The sequence below is a fragment of the Haplochromis burtoni genome, unplaced genomic scaffold (assembly GCF_018398535.1).
Source record: "Haplochromis burtoni strain Fernald_Lab_line unplaced genomic scaffold, NCSU_Asbu1 Contig_71, whole genome shotgun sequence".
NCBI classification, from domain to species: Eukaryota; Metazoa; Chordata; class Actinopteri; order Cichliformes; family Cichlidae; genus Haplochromis; species Haplochromis burtoni.
Genome location: NW_024582432.1, coordinates 1,747,478 through 1,769,303, shown reverse-complemented (window position 1 = coordinate 1,769,303; position 21,826 = coordinate 1,747,478). Strand labels below are relative to the sequence as shown.

General features: G+C 40.8%; 1 protein-coding gene across 4 annotated transcripts in view; it reads right to left on the bottom strand.

The window, feature by feature from the left end:
* LOC102289074 (myosin-16) overlaps positions 1 to 20,793 on the bottom strand; it is a 52,493-nt gene extending 31,700 nt beyond the window's left edge. The window contains exons 1-2 of one of the 4 annotated variants that reach the window (XR_006054503.1): positions 6,368 to 6,940; positions 1,294 to 1,500 (exon numbers count right to left, since the gene is read on the bottom strand). Coding sequence is in view for 3 of the 4 variants with exons in the window: in XM_042221661.1 (XP_042077595.1) it covers positions 1,294 to 1,500; positions 6,368 to 6,520 (360 nt within the window). In the remaining variant the exon portion in view is untranslated. Of the gene's footprint in view, positions 1 to 1,293; positions 1,501 to 6,367; positions 6,941 to 14,381; positions 15,095 to 20,632 lie in introns of those variants that run through there. The other 3 variants (XM_042221663.1, XM_042221662.1, XM_042221661.1) reach the window with 3 other exon arrangements.
* Between the last annotated feature and the right edge of the window lie 1,033 nt (positions 20,794 to 21,826).

Genomic DNA, 21,826 nt, shown 5'->3' with positions numbered 1-21,826 from the left:
GAACAAAGATAGGATCCTAATCCTTTAATACAGCTCAGTGAAATAGATAAAAGGGTTTGGGGGGCAGGGGCTGTAACGGAGGTGTCAGAACAGCCCTTTCTTGTTAGTTTCTGCACAGAGAAGACCGTGCTTCTGCAAAGCGTGGAAAAACAAAAAAAACTAAAAGAGTGCAAGCACTCTTGGTGGGAAGATGTTTTACCTGAGATCTGGATAGAAACAGGTAATACTGTGACAAACTACAATATGATCAACATTTCATAACCGTTCAGAGTCAGGGATTGAACAGATGTCTGAATCTCTCTAAAACAGATAATAATGGATGAAAAAATGTTCACTGAAAACAGAACCTATGCGCATTGTTTGGGTTTCAGTTCCATTTTTTATGCTTTCTGGTTTTTATTTTTCAGACTGGTTCTTCAGTACTGGTGCTCAATGTTCCACCAGTCAACACTATGCTACTTAATGCTAATTACTTCAAACAAATTACATTCAGATTTAATATTTTGGAAAAGTGATGGTCCTTGTATTTGAAAAGAAGGCGACTGCACTTTTTAGAGTCCAAGAGGCTTCTTCAGTTCTTAAAACCAGACTTTTCCAGCTCCTGAGACTACCATGACCTGGACAACTGAGATCCTACACAGACAGACATATGGCCCTAGTGCAGGGGTGGGCAATCTCAGTCCACGAGGGCCGGTGTCCCTGCAGGTTTTAGATGTGTCCGAAACAACACAGCTGATTTAAATGGCTAAATTAGAAGTTCTGAAGTTCTCCAGAGGCCTGGTAACAAACTAATCATGTGATTCAGGTGTGTTGACCCAGGGTGAGATCTAAAACCTGCAGGGACACCGGCCCTCGTGGACTGAGATTGCCCACCCCTGCCCTAGTGTTACTTTTTGAAACTATAACCTTGTCATGGTTTGAAGTTATACCATGCTTTATTTAGTAATCAGTGACTTTGTGCATTTCTGGCAATATTATTTCCTCACTTTGTTACTTTTATGATTGGCTAACCTGTCTAACTTAGTCAGCCTGTTACCATATTAAGTGTACCACCAGCCATCCACCTCCCACTTGCCAAAATCCACTGGCTTCAGTGCTTCTTGCAGTCTGTTAGTTTCCTTGCCTGGCTACTGCTTGTTTTGAATTAAAGAGCTGGATGACAACTGTACCTTCATCTGCCAATCTGTCGTCTTCCTAAATGCTCCTTCCATATTACAAATCAGTCCTTCTCTTTCTGCGCAAAAATCCTTGTTCCAGAGATTATCATATCACGAAGATCCAAAAATGCCCTACCTGTTTATCCTCTTCAGCTACAGTCAGAGCGCTCTCCAGCTCTTCCAGGTCTCGTCTGAGGCTGCTGCACTCGGCCTCCAGCCTGTCTCTGTGAAGGGCCAGCTGGGCTGAGCAGACCTCCTCCTCCTCCAGCTGCTGCTCCAGCTCACGCTTTGCCTTCTCCAGTTGGGCACAGCGATGCTCAGATACCTGGGCACTCTCCTGCTCCTGGGGGTTAAGAGTTAAATCACTTACTTTTCAACTGAATGAATCTGTAGATCTGTATTATGGAGATTATTGCATTGGCTGGATTTCATTTTGTGCCAGATATGCTACGAATAATATGTTTTGTCCAGTTTTACTGTTTTTTGCACAGTCCTCAGACCTTGTACCAACTTCTAATCTAGTTGTAAAAGATCTTTTATGCAGCAACATAATAGTTTTGTCAAACTCAGTGTCGCTGGAGTTTAAAGAAGGGCAAGATAAGGTAAGAAAAAGCTGACACTGTTAGTAAAAGGCTAAGGATAAACATGTAATATAAAGGGATTTGCTGAATTAAAGAAGCTGAAGCAAACCTCAAGACGTTCATGCAAAGATAATCTTACCACAGGATGAAATTTATCCTCTTTCACAAAGAACCGTCTCTCTGTCAGTGTGCACTTGCCTTAATATAGTACTGCTAAGAAGTAACATGGTCACGTGTATTACCAACCAGATAAACAAGTTCTACCAAACACCAGATCATTTAATCAGTTGCCATCCATAACAGTAGTGAAAGGGCCATATTATGAGAGCTTTGCTTTTGTTACAGTTACTTTCTTATAGGCCAGTCATCATGGGCAAGGCATTTAGAAATGAGCAAATAGCATACCCAGATATCTGGGCATTTGTGAAATGATCAAGCAACCGCATTTCCATCTGCATTTATTTCCATAAAAGTACTTGGTTGGAGGACTTTCCGTGCTTTTTTTTAAGTTCCTCGCACAAGTTTCTGTGCAAAGCTGTTTGCACCTTTAACCCTTTTACCTCGTCACTACTAAACAGGTATTACCAGGTATGAATGGAATACAAGCCTATTTAACACAAAGGGTATGTGCAAACAAATTTGCACATACATTTTTCTATAGTGAGATATGCAATACACAGAACTGCAGGAAGGAGGTTGTTCAGTCAACCAGTAATTAATATACAATATACTTGTCCTACCTGTGCTTATAATTCTGTAAAAATCTTTTGATACAGTGGGTTTCATAATGCACTGGCATTTTCTACATTAGAAATTTATGTAGCAGTCTCTTAAATTGACATTATCCCTTAAGTTGATAGATCATGAATGTGATTCCATTGTCTTTTAATGGACTGTAATTAAGATGTAATTATAAAAGGGAGCTTAATATCAATGGCCTTCTTTAAGCTAAAACCAGTAAAAACAAAACAAAACATTGGCATTGTACAAACATCCATCAGATACTGTTGTGCTGGAGACTGAATTCTTAAACCAAAAGAAACTGTTTTGCGATACATTGTAAACTATAAAAGTTTCTAACACTGGAAAATAACTCAAAATGTTAGAAATATTCCAGTGTTAGAAAATCAGCACTGCTCAGTGTTAGCCATTGTTAATCTTCAAAACTGACTAGGTTACTTTTAAACATATAACACTGTCAAAAGTGTTAATTTAACACTCAACAGTGTTGTATTTAACACTCAGAGGTGTGGACCCATATAGACACTCTCCAGTGTTAATTTAACACTGGAGATTTTGCTGTGCACCCTCATTCAGATCTGGCGTTTGGAATTATTTTGGTTTTCATGTGACGTATGACCCTGAAGGTAAGCGCGTCATGGACTAAAGTAAAACAGTATGTTGGATGTGCCACGCAATGCTCAATTACATGGGTGGGAACTAGTGTGTTAGCGCAGTTAGCTCGTTAACGTGTTGGCCGTCTAGCCCCATGCACGGGGCGATCAGGGGTAGCTCGTTAACGGAGATTTGCCGTGTTGTGGCGTTAAGGTCATTTCAACGAGATTAACCTGAAAGCACTAGTGGGAACACAACGAATATGACTGCACATTTACGCCGACATCATCCTAGTGCAAAGACAAGTGGAAGCAGACAAAAACAACAAGCATGCATGCTACAAACTTTACCCGAGTCATTTAGACAGCCGTTAGCACATGATTCTCCTTATGGGGACCTGATATGTTTAATATGCTGCTGAGAATATAGCCCATATATATATATATATAGCATTTCGGACGGTCCTGATCCCCAAGGACCCCAAGAAGGGACCGGTCCCCTCCAACTACCGACCAATAACCTGCCTCAGTACCACATGGAAGCTCCTGTCAGGCATCATATCGGCTAAGATGAACAGGCACATGGGTCAATACATGAGCGGGACACAGAAAGGAATTGGCAAGAATACCAGAGGCGCAAAACACCAGCTACTGGTAGACAGAACAGTCAGCCGAGACTGCAAGACCAGACTGACCAACCTGTGCACTGCCTGGATTGATTACAAGAAGGCCTATGACTCAATGCCCCACAGCTGGATACTGGAATGCCTAGAATTGTACAAGATCAATGGGACCCTAAGAGCCTTCATCAGGAACTCAATGGGGATGTGGCGTACAACACTAGAGGCCAACTCCAAGCCCATAGCACAAGTCACCATCAAGTGCGGGATCTACCAAGGAGATGCTCTGTCCCCACTGCTGTTCTGCATAGGCCTGAACCCCCTCAGTGAGATCATTAACAAGACTGGCTACGGATACCGACTACGGAACGGAGCAGTTGTCAGCCACCTCCTGTACATGGATGACATCAAGCTGTATGCCAAGAGTGAACGAGACATCGATTCACTGATCCACACTACCAGGCTATACAGCAATGACATTGGAATGTCGTTCGGACTGGAGAAGTGTAGTCGGATGGTAACAAAGAGAGGGAAGGTAGTCAGAACTGAGGGGATTGAACTACCAGAAGGCAACATTGCAGACATAGAGGACAGTTACAAGTACCTGGGGATCCCGCAGGCGAATGGGAACCATGAAGAGGCCGCTAGAAAAGCTGCAACCACCAAGTACCTGCAGAGGGTCAGGCAAGTCCTGAGGAGTCAGCTGAATGGTAAGAACAAGATCCGGGCCATCAACACGTACGCCCTGCCCGTGATCAGGTACCCTGCTGGGGTAATAGGCTGGCCAAAGGAGGAGATAGAAGCCACTGACATAAAGACAAGAAAGCTCCTTACCATGCATGGAGGGTTTCACCCCAAGTCCAGCACCCTGAGGCTGTACGCTAAGCGGAAGGAAGGGGGCCGGGGACTGGTGAGTGTCAGCACCACAGTCCAGGATGAGACAACGAACATCCAAGAATACATTGGGAAGATGGCCCCAACTGACCGAGTGCTCAGTGAATACCTCAGGCAGCAGAAACCCAAGAAAGAGGAGGGAGACGAGGAACCATCATGGAAGGACAGGCCCCTGCACGGTATGTACCACCGGCAGATAGAGGAGGTGGCTGATATCCAGAAATCCTACCAGTGGCTGGACAAAGCTGGACTGAAAGACAGCACAGAGGCACTAATCATGGCAGCACAAGAACAAGCTCTGAGTACAAGATCCATAGAGGCTGGGGTCTATCACACCAGGCAAGACCCCAGGTGCAGGCTGTGTAAAGATGCCCCAGAGACAATCCAGCACATAACAGCAGGGTGCAAGATGCTAGCAGGCAAGGCATACATGGAACGCCACTAACCAAGTGGCCGGCATAGTGTACAGGAACATCTGTGCCGAGTATAACCTGGAAGTCCCGAGGTCAAAATGGGAGATGCCCCCAAGGGTGGTGGAGAATGACCGAGCTAAGATCCTGTGGGACTTCCAGATACAGACGGACAAAATGGTGGTGGCTAACCAACCGGACATAGTGGTGGTAGACAAACAGAAGAAGACGGCCGTAGTGATCGATGTAGCGGTTCCGAATGACAGCAATATCAGGAAGAAGGAACACGAGAAGCTGGAGAAATACCAAGGGCTCAGAGAAGAGCTCGAGAGGATGTGGAGGGTGAAGGTAACGGTGGTCCCCGTGGTAATCGGAGCACTAGGTGCGGTGACTCCCAAGCTAGGCGAGTGGCTCCAGCAGATCCCGGGAATAACATCGGAGATCTCTGTCCAGAAGAGCGCAGTCCTGGGAACAGCTAAGATACTGCGCAGGACCCTCAAGCTCCCAGGCCTCTGGTAGAGGACCCGAGCTTGAAGGATAAACCGCCCGCAGGGGCGTGCTGGGTGTTTATATATATATATAGATGTAAAATTCTGTAAAGAACAACATTTGTTAAGTGTTATACCTTGTTTACCTTTGAAACGAAATAGTATTTAAAGCTTGTCCTGCTATGCTATATCTCAGCAGTGGCGTTTTAGCTAGCATTGCTATTAGAACTACTGCTAATATTTTTATACTATCTAAGCATTTCACAACGACTGTCACTTAAAAAAAACAAACAGTTTATACTTTTGATAACTTTAACTTCTACATGCTTTCTTGTCTATATTTACTGCGTTATTTAAGGTGCAAAAAAGCCCCCAAAATTCATTTAAAAGAGCTGCTAATATCTCTTACCTTTTCTACCACTTCATACACATTCTCAAAAGCCAACTACAGCCAAAAGCCAAAAACTACAAAATTGTCCTGGTAATTCACAACTGCTAGACTATAAGAGAACATATGCCACTATTACTTTTTTTTTTACTATTTATACTTAGTTTCAAATTCTTCACTTAGCTTAAACTCAAGTTTACCATATGTCACAGGAGGAGACACAGAGGTATAAGCAATAAAATAATTATTATAAGTAATAAGGAATATAATTAAATATACAAATAAAGAATAAAATGTCAGGCAACTGGCATTTTTAACATTTACCTGCCTTAGTTTGTGGTGTTTACTGGAGAACTTAAATATCTACAGAGTAACTTGTGTGCTTTTCCTGCTATGAAGACACCGGTTATCTTAAAAAACCTAAATTCTCCCAGCACAATATATACTCCAGAATTAGCCTAATATATGCTTTACTTTATTGTATGCTTTACCCACAGCTGCTATTCTGTGCTCCAGTGTGGTGCTATAGCTATCCCAATCCAGTTCCTCAGGTTCTGGTTCTGGTCCATTATCTGCGTGGTTCCCATTGGCTTCCTCTGAGTCATCAAAAATGGGGTGACGACACTGATTTCGTCTCCCAGACATCATCTCTGTGGTACTTCCTCTACCGTACACGCTTCCAACTTCACCTGCCGCAGCTTGCCCAACAGTATTTCCGTCCCACAGCTAGGCTTAACTGAGCCTTTTTCTCTTCCTTTGACTGGGTGTACAGCTGTTCTGGTTGTTACAGGTGGGTTTGAAGAGGAGTGACAGTAGTAATTCCCTCCCTGGTGTTGCTCTCGTCTATACTCACCCTACAGATCCCCTCCCTTACACATTTGCAGCTCTGCTCACCATTCTTTTCCTTCCTTAATCTATCAGCCCTGTCTTTCTTCTTTGTTTTTTTTTATCTCGTTCTTCCACTCCCACTCAATCAGCCATTCATATGGGTGTGCTGGTATAAGCTGCTGGAATCCAAACATTCCTCTGTACTTGGACCCCTTTGAAATTGCCACTATTCGGTCCACTCTCAAGGCTGTTTCACCACAAAGGCTACCTCTGCTGCTTTATTCCCTTGCTGTAGTCCAGAAACAGGTGGTTCTCCCTAGTTTCTCGGGTGGGGATCCAAGGATGTCCCACAGGGATGGTGGTTGGTGTAGGATGTCAGGTCCAAAGAAAAGCCTGTAAAGTTGTGCCTTTCTACCACAGAAACGCAGCCCTCAGCTGTACCCTCAAAGCCCAAGCAGAGAATAGAAAAAACAAGGGCAGTAAGTCAGAATGCCTTTTCTCCTCTCGGTTATAATTGACATAAATGTCATGTGTGCCCACGCCCACATGGTCCCCCACAATGCCACAGCATTCATCTTAGCAAGAACAAAGAGGCGTATTGTGCTTTACATTTAAGTGTTGATAGGGAGGTTTCCTTTGTTTTTTTTAATGAAGTTACTGAGACCCCACAAAGACTTAACCAAGCATTTCCTTATTTGAGCTAACATCAATAATGGAGATGGTACTGTGATTAAGACAAGAACAAACTTGTCAGTGGAAACTGATTACCACAGGAATATGGTGGCTGTACTGAAGCATGATAGGAGTATCATTAATGTATATATGTTATTCTTTTGAGTGATACAAGTAAAGAACAGTATCTCACATATATTTTGTTTTAAGTTATTTTTAGGAAAGTAAAAGCCTTGGTATGTAGCATGCTACCTGTACATAATGATGTATATTTATGTCACGTCACAAAACACAGCAGAAACTATAATGAGTAAATATGTAACATTAATTATATCTAACATATATATAATTGGAAGTATCAGGAAAAACAAAATCATGTGCTGTATATGACTTATCTCTAAACCACAGAATGTGCAGCTAAAATCACACACGACCTTCCTAACTTACAAAGAGTTAGAATAACACTGAATTTAAAGTCGTCCAACAGTGGACACAGATATATGAGGCAGGACAAGCCAATGCCATCATGAAAGATATCCAGCCACAAAAAAAGACAAACATAGGCTTTCTGAGAATTTATACTATTTTATTTTGACAATGCGGTCTGGGTTCTTATGCAGAGTGGCAGCACAGAGAGTTCTGTTCATGTTACTCCCACTAGAGCTGGAGAAGCCTGAGACTGCGCTCGCCCAGGCTGCCCAACCAGACACTGCTCATGTCCAACACCAACACTCACATATCTGACAAGCAGCTGCCAGTGACTCAGACACACAGATAACTCGAGACTATATCAGATTTTCATTATACCAACTCTAGAACCAAGTCACTTTATGAAACACAGCACATTTCCTGTTTACACTGCTGTTTTAGGTCTTATTCATTCATCCAGAGATTGAAATGACAGTTGACTGTGATTACAGAGTTATAATGTAATGTGAGGACATGGTTACTAGGCAAAAGCATAACAGGAAAGCCCTCTGGTTACATGTCTTTGGCTGTGTTGGCTTTCTCAGTGCCAAATGCAGCCAATAGTTGTATAGTGTCTCAAGCTCAAAATATTGCCACATTGAGGCCAGATGCCTGGTATTTAACTGACAGCCATCCTTTTAACATCATCAGGGTAAGATGAGTGATAACCCCAGAGGGAAGGGGAGGCTACGGGTTCATCTGCTGGATCTTTTTACACAGATTATTTAAATGCTAACACTCCTGAGAAGCTGCACTTTTTCATAGCTGTGCTTTGAGCAAATTTAATTTAATATCTGACTACAGGAATGTCAGTCTTTACAATAACCATTGTCTTGTGCTTGCAAATTGGCAACCATCCCATTTATCCGGGCTCGTTATTGCTACTAGTTTTAAATGATCGCGTGATTTCCTTATGCTGGGTTTTTTTGTCCTCCTAACCTAAAAGCAGACATCTTTTGCATATAAGGTAAATGTATCTGGTGCAAAGTAAAGGAGAAAATATAAAAACTTCATCATGAAATATCTTCCAACTACAAAAGTAATGTGTCTCTAGCATTATTTCGCAGGCTTTCCAGTTCCAACTCCTGTCAAAATTTATCACTCCTGACTAATTGGTTCTTCCATTCATTTGCTCGCTCCCTCTTGCCCTTGAAGTCAATCTTCTATTCCCTAGCTTCTCTTTACCCTACTCACTCCTCTTCTTTACACTGCTCATTCATCTCTCCCTGCCAGTCTTTTGTCCCACAGTTCGCCTCAGGCCTCAGAAACTCCAAAGTCTATCCAGGCTGAAAGTTTTTCCACATGCAGAATTGGGGCATCTGGATAGTGCTGCAGGAAGGCACATTTATTTCCCATTAGCAGTAACTGGGTGGTAAACAGTGGCATTTTCTGTTTATATCCATTTGTACCAAAGTTGGTCTGAATATCAGAAAAAGGAAAACTCTGCTTATCATGCAGTGTCAACCCTCAAATTCCTCATTTAGTTTTACCATCTGTTCTTTAGTATTGCCTTTTTTTTTCTGTAGCCACACTAACAGGTCAGGAATGGAAAAGTTAGTCAATTTAATTTACACTCAGATATCATATTAACTATGGATGTGCTAGTACTATGCTTGTTCTGCAGAAACCTCCTGAAAATTTTAAGCCAAGGCAGAGTTTAAAAAGTTGCAGTTCCACAAATGGACACTTGGTTTTAGATCCAAAAGTGACTCAATCGCCATATACTTCCATGTTAAAATACCTAACTTTAAAATATGAAATAACACGTTTAGAAGCTAGTAGGAAGTTTTTGGCTTTTACTGTATGTATATATGTATGTATGCCCCTTCATAACAAATGTGCATTCTGTCATAACTCATTCTGTCATTTATCTATATACTGGATTTTTTTTAATGTACACTATAAGCCGGAGTTTATTGTAGGGTTTTTACCTTACAATATAAAGCACCATAAGGCAACTACTGTTGTAAATTGATTTGAATAGTATTAATTTGAGTTGATTTAGGGCTACTTTGACTGACAAGTATTCTGTCAAAAGAATCTGTAGCTGATTGGTGTCTGCTGGCCTCACTCCAAATAACTAACTTCAAGAAAAAAAAATGATAAGGAGATAGGCCACCACATACGACAGGAATAGTTCCATAAACTAGTTGAAATCATATAACAAAGCTGGTCATTCAGACCAACTTTGTACTAATTTGTAATTTGTGACCTTTCTCTCTAATGACCCAAACCACGCCTGTAAAATGCCACCACAGCATAACAAAGGTGCTGGGTGTCTGTACTGTAGGGGTTAAAAGATTTGAGTTTTTCTTTTTAATTTGTCAGCTGTCTTTCCACAAAACCAGCTGTTGAAAAGGAAAGCAAAATGATCTTTTTCACAGGCTGGATTGAATCGCTTAAGTTTAATATTGGAAAGCCAGACCAACAAAATGGAAAACTTTCATCTTTTTGGTTGTTGAGGTTGACAGTCTAATAGTATATGACCCTTTATTAACAGTAAGCCAACAGAATGTCAATCTGCCAGAACAGTGTTGACCTAACAGGGCAGATATGCATCAGGGTTGATTCATAAGGAGGATTTTATTGTACCCCAGATAACAGATGTGTCCCTTAGCAAACAACTTGGGTAATGAAGTCTGGGACAAAACTCCCTTGGAAAACTGGAAGTCTTCCTTAGCATTAAACAACTCTGACAAGGGGTCACATTTTTCACTGCAGTCAAATCTGGAGGTCTCCGAGATATGAACTCTGCTGGCTGATCTGTCTCCTCTGCAGATTCACGTCATTATTTGTGGCTGGCTAATCTAAGCAGTGAAGAAAAGACACAGTGGGAGCCAGTGCACACCTGCTGATTTCAATAAAAAAGTTATGTTCTACTCTAAAAGGGTAATAAAAAAAGGGGGGGGGGGATTATAGTCCTAACACTTTGTCTCTGCTGAAGTAACTTTATAAAATTTGGAAGAATGCTGATTATAAAGGAAAATCTTTTCCTCCGCATTAAACCCACTTTAAAGACTTACTTGTTATATCAATAAAGAAAGGAAGATCAGCTGCAAGTCATCAAACAAAGTGACTATGCAGAAGAAATCTTCTGAAGGTCACTGTAATTAGAGGCGCACAAGGACAAAAAAGATGATCGCTGGTAAAATACAGTGACAAAGGCCACGGTCCAGCTCCTTGAAAGCCTTTATGATGTATTCCATCAAAGCCATATGAAAAGTCTGCTAAGGCACTCAGCACCAATAATGACCAGATCCCATGAACCCTGGAGCATTTTCAACAAACACTGGCAGCAGCACTCTCACACTAAATCCTCTGCCTGAAGGATGGATTCATTTCTCACAACTAATAAGTTATCTTGAAGCACCTAAATCTCTCTAAATAATGCCCTAACTCAATACAACATAGAAAGCAGTTATTTGAACTTTTTAAACTTTCAAGTTTTTCTTCCTGAGAATATACCCAGTATGATTAACATCAGGATTTGTGTTCAGTAAAAAGGAGCTTCTAGTTCAACTTCTAAATAATGTTTTATGGAAAAGCCGCACAAGTATAAGAAGTTGATACTGTTGCACTTGTCAGGGTTAGCTTCAAATCTTCCCCTTTATATTGAATTGTCACCTATTAACCAAATAGAGACGTTATAAGAGAAGAGGCTGTCAGGCCAAATTTAGAGTTGATTTGAACAGTAACATCTTCTAATTGTGTAACATAGCTAAAATCCAACCTAACCTACTTCTAACCCCATCGCCAAGGGGTTCACTGGTGGAAGTTAACGTTGATGTAACTACCAAAAATCTTAAACAACAGAAACCTTTGCTTCACGAAGACTGTCTGAAGCCTTACACACAGGCTTCCTAGACATGCAGAGCACCAAAACAGGTAACGCAAACTAAGTTAACCCTCTTGTTGATTTGGAGACTAGGAGAGGGGATGCTGGCCAAAAGCCCAGAGCTCATACAGGGAGTGCAGAATTATTAGGCAAGTTGTGTTTTTGAGGAATAATTTTATTATTGAACAACAACCATGTTCTCAATGAACCCAAAAAACTCATTAATATCAAAGCTGAATGTTTTTGGAAGTAGTTTTTAGTTTGTTTTTAGTTTTAGCTATTTTAGGGGGATATCTGTGTGTGCAGGTGACTATTACTGTGCATAATTATTAGGCAACTTAACAAAAAACAAATATATACCCATTTCAATTTATTTTTACCAGTGAAACCAATATAACATCTCCACATTCACAAATATACATTTCTGACATTCAAAAACAAAACAAAAACAAATCAGCGACCAATATAGCCACCTTTCTTTGCAAGGACACTCAAAAGCCTGCCATCCATGGATTCTGTCAGTGTTTTGATCTGTTCACCATCAACATTGCGTGCAGCAGCAACCACAGCCTCCCAGACACTGTTCAGAGAGGTGTACTGTTTTCCCTCCTTGTAAATCTCACATTTGATGATGGACCACAGGTTCTCAATGGGGTTCAGATCAGGTGAACAAGGAGGCCATGTCATTAGTTTTTCTTCTTTTATACCCTTTCTTGCCAGCCACGCTGTGGAGTACTTGGACGCGTGTGATGGAGCATTGTCCTGCATGAAAATCATGTTTTTCTTGAAGGATGCAGACTTCTTCCTGTACCACTGCTTGAAGAAGGTGTCTTCCAGAAACTGGCAGTAGGACTGGGAGTTGAGCTTGACTCCATCCTCAACCCGAAAAGGCCCCACAAGCTCATCTTTGATGATACCAGCCCAAACCAGTACTCCACCTCCACCTTGCTGGCGTCTGAGTCGGACTGGAGCTCTCTGCCCTTTACCAATCCAGCCACGGGCCCATCCATCTGGCCCATCAAGACTCACTCTCATTTCATCAGTCCATAAAACCTTAGAAAAACCAGTCTTGAGATATTTCTTGGCCCAGTCTTGACGTTTCAGCTTGTGTGTCTTGTTCAGTGGTGGTCGTCTTTCAGCCTTTCTTACCTTGGCCATGTCTCTGAGTATTGCACACCTTGTGCTTTTGGGCACTCCAGTGATGTTGCAGCTCTGAAATATGGCCAAACTGGTGGCAAGTGGCATCTTGGCAGCTGCACGCTTGACTTTTCTCAGTTCATGGGCAGTTATTTTGCGCCTTGGTTTTTCCACACGCTTCTTGCGACCCTGTTGACTATTTTGAATGAAACGCTTGATTGTTCGATGATCACGCTTCAGAAGCTTTGCAATTTTGAGACTGCTGCATCCCTCTGCAAGATATCTCACTATTTTTGACTTTTCTGAGCCTGTCAAGTCCTTCTTTTGACCCATTTTGCCAAAGGAAAGGACGTTGCCTAATAATTATGCACACCTGATATAGGGTGTTGATGTCATTAGACCACACCCCTTCTCATTACAGAGATGCACATCACCTAATATGCTTAATTGGTAGTAGGCTTTAGAGCCTATACAGCTTGGAGTAAGACAACATGCATGAAGAGGATGATGTGGACAAAATACTCATTTGCCTAATAATTCTGCACTCCCTGTAGACAGGTGAAGGTTTCTGTTTTGTCGTGTTTGTTTAGCATAGAACTCTGGGCAGTATCACAACCAGAATGGCAAGACCACCAACAAGAAGAAGAGACTGTCCCACATTTACACTCCAGTTTATATCTCAAACAGCCTGGTCCTGCAAAAGTAGTACTTGATTAGTACCTAATAGTACTCTGAAGTTGTCATAGGAGTTTACTCCTAACCTATGTTTTCAAGAAAATCTAAATGGATTTTTATTTTAATGTGAACATTTTTTGATGTAGATTAGTTAAAATGATTACTTTCTTTGTTTCCCTAACTGCTTAGACTGAAACCTATTGTTAGAGTAAGGGTTAGGATTGGGGTTGGAGTCATCACCAGACTTAATCCTCAGTGGGTAAAAGCTGAGTTCACACGTGTCACTTCAGGTATTTGCAAATTAAGAAAAAAGAAACGATATCATTTATTTGTAATTTTGCTTTTGTGCTAATGCTAGTTTTGTCGTGCTTCTTTAATGGACTGACAAGAAAATGGTTGTTCTATTTCTCCTATGAAGCTATAAAGAAGGGAATGTGCCACTCAAACACTCCTCCTTGGAATAAACCAGTAATACTGTGAGTCTGAAGCCAAGGAACAGTATGGTGCCCCACAGCACTGACAGCAGTCTGGGTACAAAAACAAATAAAAATAAGATACTTTGTGCTTCTTCACTACGTAAAATAATCAGTTGGAAAATAGTCAGCACAGCAAGAAAAGGAAAATCCAGATTTAATACGACTGCCACAGTGACTCCATCCCTCTCTCTCTTTCTGTCTCTCCCTCAGCAAAGGTATCATTATCCACTTAATTTCATACACTAGGGGCTGGTATAATGACCACGTTCAAAATCCCTTATCGAGCAGAAATTCAAGCTTAATCACAAATTATGTGAGTTCCAAAGTATCAAGTTAGTGAAACAAAAGAATTTCTTATTTAAAGGGGAAAGGGAAAGAATAAAGTTGAGGCATAGAGGGAAAAGCAGCAGAGACTTACAGCTCGGTATTTAGTGGCCACCTCATTCTTTTCCTTGTTAAGCTGGGTGTTCTGCTCCTCTAGTTCACGGACCTTGGAAAGGAGCCGGTCACTCTGCTCTATGGCTCTCCTGAGCTCCTCTCTCTCCCTCATCCCTGCTTCTTCTGTATGAACGGGCTGCAACAACAGGGACCTGACCCGCAACACCACTCACACACATCTGCAAATACACGCATGCATACAGAAGGCTTGGTATTTCAGCTAGGCTGTCTGGTGCTCTCACTGAGTCTCTCTCACTTTTGTTCACTGCTGTCTGGCCTTCCCCACTCCCCAACTCCTCCAAATCCACATCTGACACACACACACAAGCCCACACGTCAGGGAGTTTTGCCCTGTAAAAGACATCCAAGAATCCACCAGTATGAGCCCACATTTTCTCCCCTTTTACCTAACTGGCCTCCTGCTGGTTTGCACTGCAACAATAAAAACTAACAACTGTGCTGCTGGAAGTAAGTAAGAAATCAAGCAAGAGGTCAGCTCTCTATCATAAGACTGGTAACTCTGGATCTCCTGCTGGTGGGGGTTTTATAATAGAAGGTCTTCTCAAAATCCAGGCCACGTTTTTGATTAATGTACACCACAATTCAAGATGTCTGCAGGATTTGATTCAGTGTATGCCAAAGACTAAAGCCGAGCTGGAGGAGTCTAAAACAAAGCTGAAGCCAACAACTTATCTAGTCACTGATAGAGTTGCAGTGAAATAAGAAAGTTGACTAGTTTTTCACCATAAAATCCCAGCTAGACTACACTGTATGGCCACAAATAAGCTACATAACCATGTACCCGGCCCATGAATATCAGTTTTTGTGCCGATATTAATGCTAGGAAAGAATTCGAACTCTGCAGTTAGCAGCAGAGCATAGGTGACTTTTAAGCACAAGGCACCTTATCATAAGCAACCCCACTCCATAGCTTCACATGTTCTTCTGCAGTTGCTGCAGTTACTAAACCCTTCTGCTTTACAACCTGGTCTTTAATTCTGACCTCATTAGCCGTTTCCAGGTCCAAACTCTGCTTCAGGTCCCAAAGTCAGGAACACTGCAGCATCACTGAGAGTTAAACACTGTCTAAATCCTTTTGTCTTTAATAAAATGATCAGTGTGGCTGCTCTACCAGGTGTAACATTGAAGTCTAACATCCATGAAAACAGAATTTATTAAATTTAACAGAGTTAGAAGTCAGCAGGAAGTTAGCTTGCTAGTTTCCATCTAAAGATGATACACCATCTTTCGACATAAATGAAGACAGGAAACTAAACAGCAGTGATATTTGTAAGGTTACTGAAGTTGGGCTAGCTGGTATATAATGATGTGGTGGCTAGCTACACAGCTATAGTTAGCATAACAGAAACAGTGAGGCTGGAGGATGAATGCTAACTTTTTTCCACTCGATAAAAGTTAACGATGGTTAGGGACAAATGCAATCACATGGCAGGAAAAAGATTTTTAAACGGACCAAACGTCAGTCAGGAGAACAGCTGAGATAATCCATCCACATGCTCACATGCTGCTTAACACACACATGCATGTTCCTTACAAATGTGGCACTATTTAGGGGAAATAAACAGGTTTCCATCAGAGTTATTATAGTTTTTAATGTCTAATTATTTTTTATATTTATTTTTATTTTAACGTTTCTTTTAATTCAGTTTAATTTTAGTTAGTGTCCAGAGTGGGTTTGCTCACTTTGCTCACTCACTTTTTATTTTTTTGTCAAAGGTCTGCTTATAATAACCAGTACCCTTGCTTTCCAAAGGTGTAAGATTTATTTTCAAGAAGCATGGACAAATAATCAACCAAACACACATTTTCTTACTTTTGTGCTAAGTTTAGATAACCATTAGGATGTTGCTTTCTGCTGTAGCAAATGTGACCTTGAAATAGAAGCAAGGAATTTCTGAACCCTCTGATTATGAACAATAGTATTTGTCTATACTGCAAATAGAAATGTCAGCTGTTCTGCACTGAATTCTTAGACAGGGTATTTTAACACAATAAAGCCCCGCATTAAATGTAGTGCAGGAAATGGTTTCAATTTCACACAAAATGCACTATCCAAAGCAACAGACCTTCTGTCTGCTGCATACATTTAAACTTTCTGCCAGAACATATATATATTTTCTTTTATTTTCTCTGCTCACCTAACAAGATTCTGCAAGTAATTCTGGCATAACTTCTAAAAGAAACAAGAAGTGGATCTGGAATAAAACAATGTCATTATCCATTGAAGAAGGTGTTAAAAAGCATATGCTGTGTTACTGTACAGAAAGGCAGGCTCGCACGCACACACACACACACACACATGCACAAAAACCTGTTGCTGCTTGAGTGCTGGTATCTGAAAAAGAGCTGTCATTAGTTGGGCTGTCAGAGATCTGACAGCCAGTTCACTGCTCATGCCTGACAAACTGTACAGTTCGTCAGCAGGGAAAGTAGTAAGGGCATTATCATCTTTCTTAAAGTGTGTGCCGATAATTACCACGTTGTCCAAACACGGTTTAGCACATGTGTATCGCCTGACACACCTGAACTTCCTTTTGCCTGTAGTCAGGTTAAACACACAATACCTTCACCTGTCAGTGCGGGACTTAATGTCTCACTTAGCTTCAATCTGCACGCCGATGCCAAAAAAAGAAGAGGAAGACAAATATGACACATCAATGGTTCACCTTTAGCATGATCACAGGGATTAACCCCTTATGCCAGCACCACTGTTGATATTGCACAAATAAAGTACTCTCTTTATTGCAGCGCATTCCCGCTTTGTGTGAAGGCCGGGGATTACACTTGAGCAAAGGTTTCATGTTTTCACTTGAAGCTCTGAGGTGTTTCTGCACCTCTTGTCTCAGAAAAAAAACTTTCCAAGTGTCCATCTGATTCGCAGTGCTGTAAAAATTGTTTGCACTCCCTGAATATACTTTGAAGTCAACCGACGACTATGAATATGAAAAGGGGACTTATTCTGTTGTTCTATTCTTAATCCATTTCCACTTTTATATTGATTCACAGTTCAAAAATAATCCTATTTAACTTATTCCTTGTCTTCTGAGACAAACCCCCTCCCTGACTAAACCTTCTTTTGAGTGGCTGCTACTTTTAAACAGAAGATTGCAGGTGGGCGGGGCTACTGTTCTTATTACCATCATTAACATCCAAGAAAAAAATGTCTGCGTACAGGGATTGCTTGCATACGTGTGCTGACCTCTAGTTGTGTAACTATGTTTAATATTTGTAATAATATAATGTGTAGCAGAAAATAAGAACAGCCATAATAGTTACTCTTTAGTAGTTACCACCAATAGTTACCATGCCTGTGTGTTATCCCTGTTAATATTCACATTACTCAAGTAGGCAACAGCCAAACTATTTCAGGAAAAAAGTAATAAAATCATCATGCAAACTCTGGATCATGCTTTGAAGCTTTGAAAGCTGCTTAGTTAATGCTCAGTTTTAATTGAACACCTTTGCACAGGCAGGTGCTAAATGCAAAGAAAAATCCTGTCACTTATTGAAGCATAAAGAGTCAAAGACTAACAGAGTGTGAGCTTGGACAGAAGGATGCAAGTGATAGTCGGTTTACTTTCAAGCCTTTGGAAAAAAAGAACTAATTCTAAATTTTGGGTAAAGTCGGCATTTGAAGATCATTTTGATCTTTTTTAATATTAAAACCTCAGCAGAGATGTCCATCACCTTTAATGTTTAAGTCTAATCATTCATCACTAATATCCATAAAAAAAGAAATTAATATCTTTTATATTTGCATATGTAGGTGCAAAACAAAACTTCAGGAATTATAAAGTTAGTCTTCAAAATGTGCCTGAGCAAAAGTCATTGCTGGGAGGTTCTTAGTAACAATGCATTAAAACTAGTAATACAGTCCCTAGTGAGATCATAATTAAGAACCAGTTAACTTGTAAGTATGGCAAACTGCAATGCCACTAACAACCACTAAATAGCCAGCTCTTAATATGTTTTTGTTTTACTATAGTGAGCCTTAATGACTAATTTCAGGCTGTTCAATGAATGTGCACATTAAATCATTCCTCTGTTAATAAAACGTAAAGGTTTGTGTGATAATGGCCCATTATTTAGTAGAAAAAATCATTAAAGTTAGTTTTTCTAGTAAGCTAAAGGTAATAGCACAGTGTGTAAATGGAAAAGATCCTAACAGACAGTGAGGACTGGGATTAATCACATCTGTCTTTATACATGTGTGTCTGACAAGAGATAAAACACATGACGTATATCTAAGTTTTACTCAGAGCGACTTTGATGAATGCACTTTATTCTTTCTTTCATCTGCAGTGCTACTGACCACTGCAGTATACAGGTAAGACTGTGACTGCAGACCCAGAGCTTAAGCAAAAACCTGTAGCTCTAAAGCTCAGTGATACTTAATGCACATCTACTGTGTTTGGGTGCTTCTTATCCAGGTGTGTGTCGTCCTTGAATTGTTAGCTTATTGCTGCAAACAGAGCATTTCTGTACAGTAAACAATCCTCAGCATCCAAATTGCTCCCAGATAAATGGACCACAGAGCGAAGCCTGGCCTCTGGCTGAACTCTGGATCCAGGTCGCGGAGGGAGGTACAGCAAGCCTTTGATCAGCGAAGCACCTCATAGCTCACTTACACTCATGTGGTCAACTGACTGCAGGTCAGGTCCAATAATACCAGCTTATAAATTATATCAGTGATATGACTGTCATCATGTAGTTACACTGAAGAGCTGCGCAGTACAAAGTTCTGCTCTTTTCTTTGTGAGTTATTGTCCCGATAAGGTTGATTTGAAATACCTTACATTATTGGACCGCATAACAGTTGGATGGATTATAGACAACACTGACTGTAGTTACCTTGAAGTGTGTAGACCTAAACATAACATTATCTGAGGATCAGTGGGATTCCTTTCAATTTAGGAGGAAACGCACACAAAGAAACAAAGTATCCCGTCTGAGCCGCATGACCCACATGCACCATCATCAAAGAAGAAAACCACCGAGCTTTTTGTGTCTTTGCTGACAGACCCAGCTGCTACATGTGAAACTACTGAGAGAGACAGGAACCAGCCAGCTGAAAGAGCCACCATGGTCTAGGTCACAGAGTTGTATATCATCCGTGATGGGCAAGTTACAATGGTAATCAGTTACTCTGCAGTAGCCATCATCAAAAGTACAGCCTTACATTACTTCATATCATTTGACTATCTTTTAATATCCACACACGCCATAGATAGTATACATTAACATAAAGGTGCACAACATGACAGCTCCCCAAAAGAGGTTCAAAATCTTGTGATGCTCCCCTGCTGGCAGGCTGCAGTACATGCCCCTGCTGTCACATTTAATACTTTGTTTTACTTGGCTGATAGTGACCTACAACTGTTTTCATGTGATCAGGCAGGGGATCAATAGGGTCCACGACCCTCTTAGGGACACTCCCAATAGGGCTTAAAAATCTGGGACTCTCCATCAACTGAGAGGTGAAACAGACACTTTTCTTTTTCAGCTCCATAGACTACCATGATCTTCACAGACACTTTGTTTTACTGTTTTTCATTATTGATATCATTTAATATTAGTAATTAATTCCATATAGAATGATGTCAGTGAGTTTAAGGGGAACTCTGGAGTTGCTACCTGGCTCCAGTTCAGTAGTTTGGAGTTGTATTGATCTCCTCATAAAACTCTTTACTTTAAATCTTCAAATCTTCCAATGTTTTCTAAGTGGTTGTAATTGATCCTTCAGCAGTACCTTAAATCAGTGAGCAAGCAAATGAAACTCCCTGTTTTAGTCTCCTCAGGCTTTCTGATGCTTGTCTGTGTTTGCATTCCACTGAAATGTATGTGTGAGCTTGTGAGAAGAAGAGGAAAAACTACACATTTAGCTACTCAAAGCTTAAACTTTAAGAATGATACTAATCCTGAAACATGGAAATTCTTAAAGTAAATTAAAAAAAACTTGAAAAGCACATACACTATGTGTCACAAATGATCCTATACACTCTGATGCCCCCTGCTGAATGAAGGACCCTCTTTTCTAGAGGTGTGGGCCTGGAACAAGGAAGAGCCCTGCATCATGGTGGAAGCACAGTGCCAGAAAGAAAACTAACCGGGAGAGATTAAATAACACAAAGTCTGCAAAAAATGAATAAGCAAAGATTAAGTGAAGAAGGAAAACATGTAGTGCCAGAGAAAAAGAGGCATTTTTCTTACATGTGCCAGGGGTCTGTTGTGGAGAGCAATGGTGGGTCTATACTGGTGGAAGTCAGTCTGGATCACACACACTCTCTTTTCCATCCTCACAGCTCACAGACGCACATGCTGTCTTCACCCAAGCAGGTTCTGGGTAGATAGTGAAGAATGTGTGTGTGCTCTCTTGAAGCTGTGGGAGTGTGTGTGAGAGTGCTATGCATGCTACCTGACCCCGAGGGAGGGAGGGAGGGAGGGAGGGAGATGACGAGCAAACAAAAAACAAGCTTGAACACCCCCACGCCGCTCTAAACCCTGATTCCACACATGCACACATTTCTCCTCTTTGCTCAAAGCGACGCCACCTTCTGACAAAGGCATAACAAAAGAAGACAGACTGGCAGCTTTTACCGCAACAATGTAGCACACACATACTACAGAGTGGCTCATTTGCAACCAAACTGTGTTGTGCATGTGACATTATTATTTTCTGTTTTTAAAATAACAAATACTGAATTTTAATGGTGAAAAAACCCCATGCCAGAAGTTGTAAATTAAAGTTGTAACAATACCATGAAAAAGCAGCGTCACATTGTAAGGAATGCATGTACAATGCTTTTTGTATTTTTTGGATTATTGCAGGAAAAAAGTTAAAAGTAAAAATTTCTGGTACTCACACAAGTAATTCACAAACTTCAGGCTATGACTGAACTTTTCATATTCTCATTTATCTGCTAATTGGAAGTCTCTAGGACCTGCAATAGCTTCATAATTCATGCATATATTTTATTATTACTTATTTATTAATGAAACTACTTTAATAACTTAATAAATACCCCCTGTGTATTTTTGTGTGTGTGTCATTTGCTGGATAAAGATCTGTTGCACCTATTGGCTGGAGGCAGGAGGAAATCATGCACAAAATGATATGTTTACCTTGCAACACAGGGAAAATGACAGCAGTGGGTAATTTATCTTGTTTCATCTTGTGGGCATGAAAAGAACAGATCCCCGAAGTTTTTAATCAAGCTGGCAGGGAAACTTGGGATTTTTTAGAGGCTTATTGTCTATTGTTTGGCTTATGGCTTGACTCACAGTCAAGTGGATGTCAGCATGCATGCAAAGCTCAAGAAATTGATCCTGTGCTCATAAAAAAATATACTGTATGTCACAGTGAATTTATTTTTTACCTTTATCAGAATCAGAATCAGAATCAGA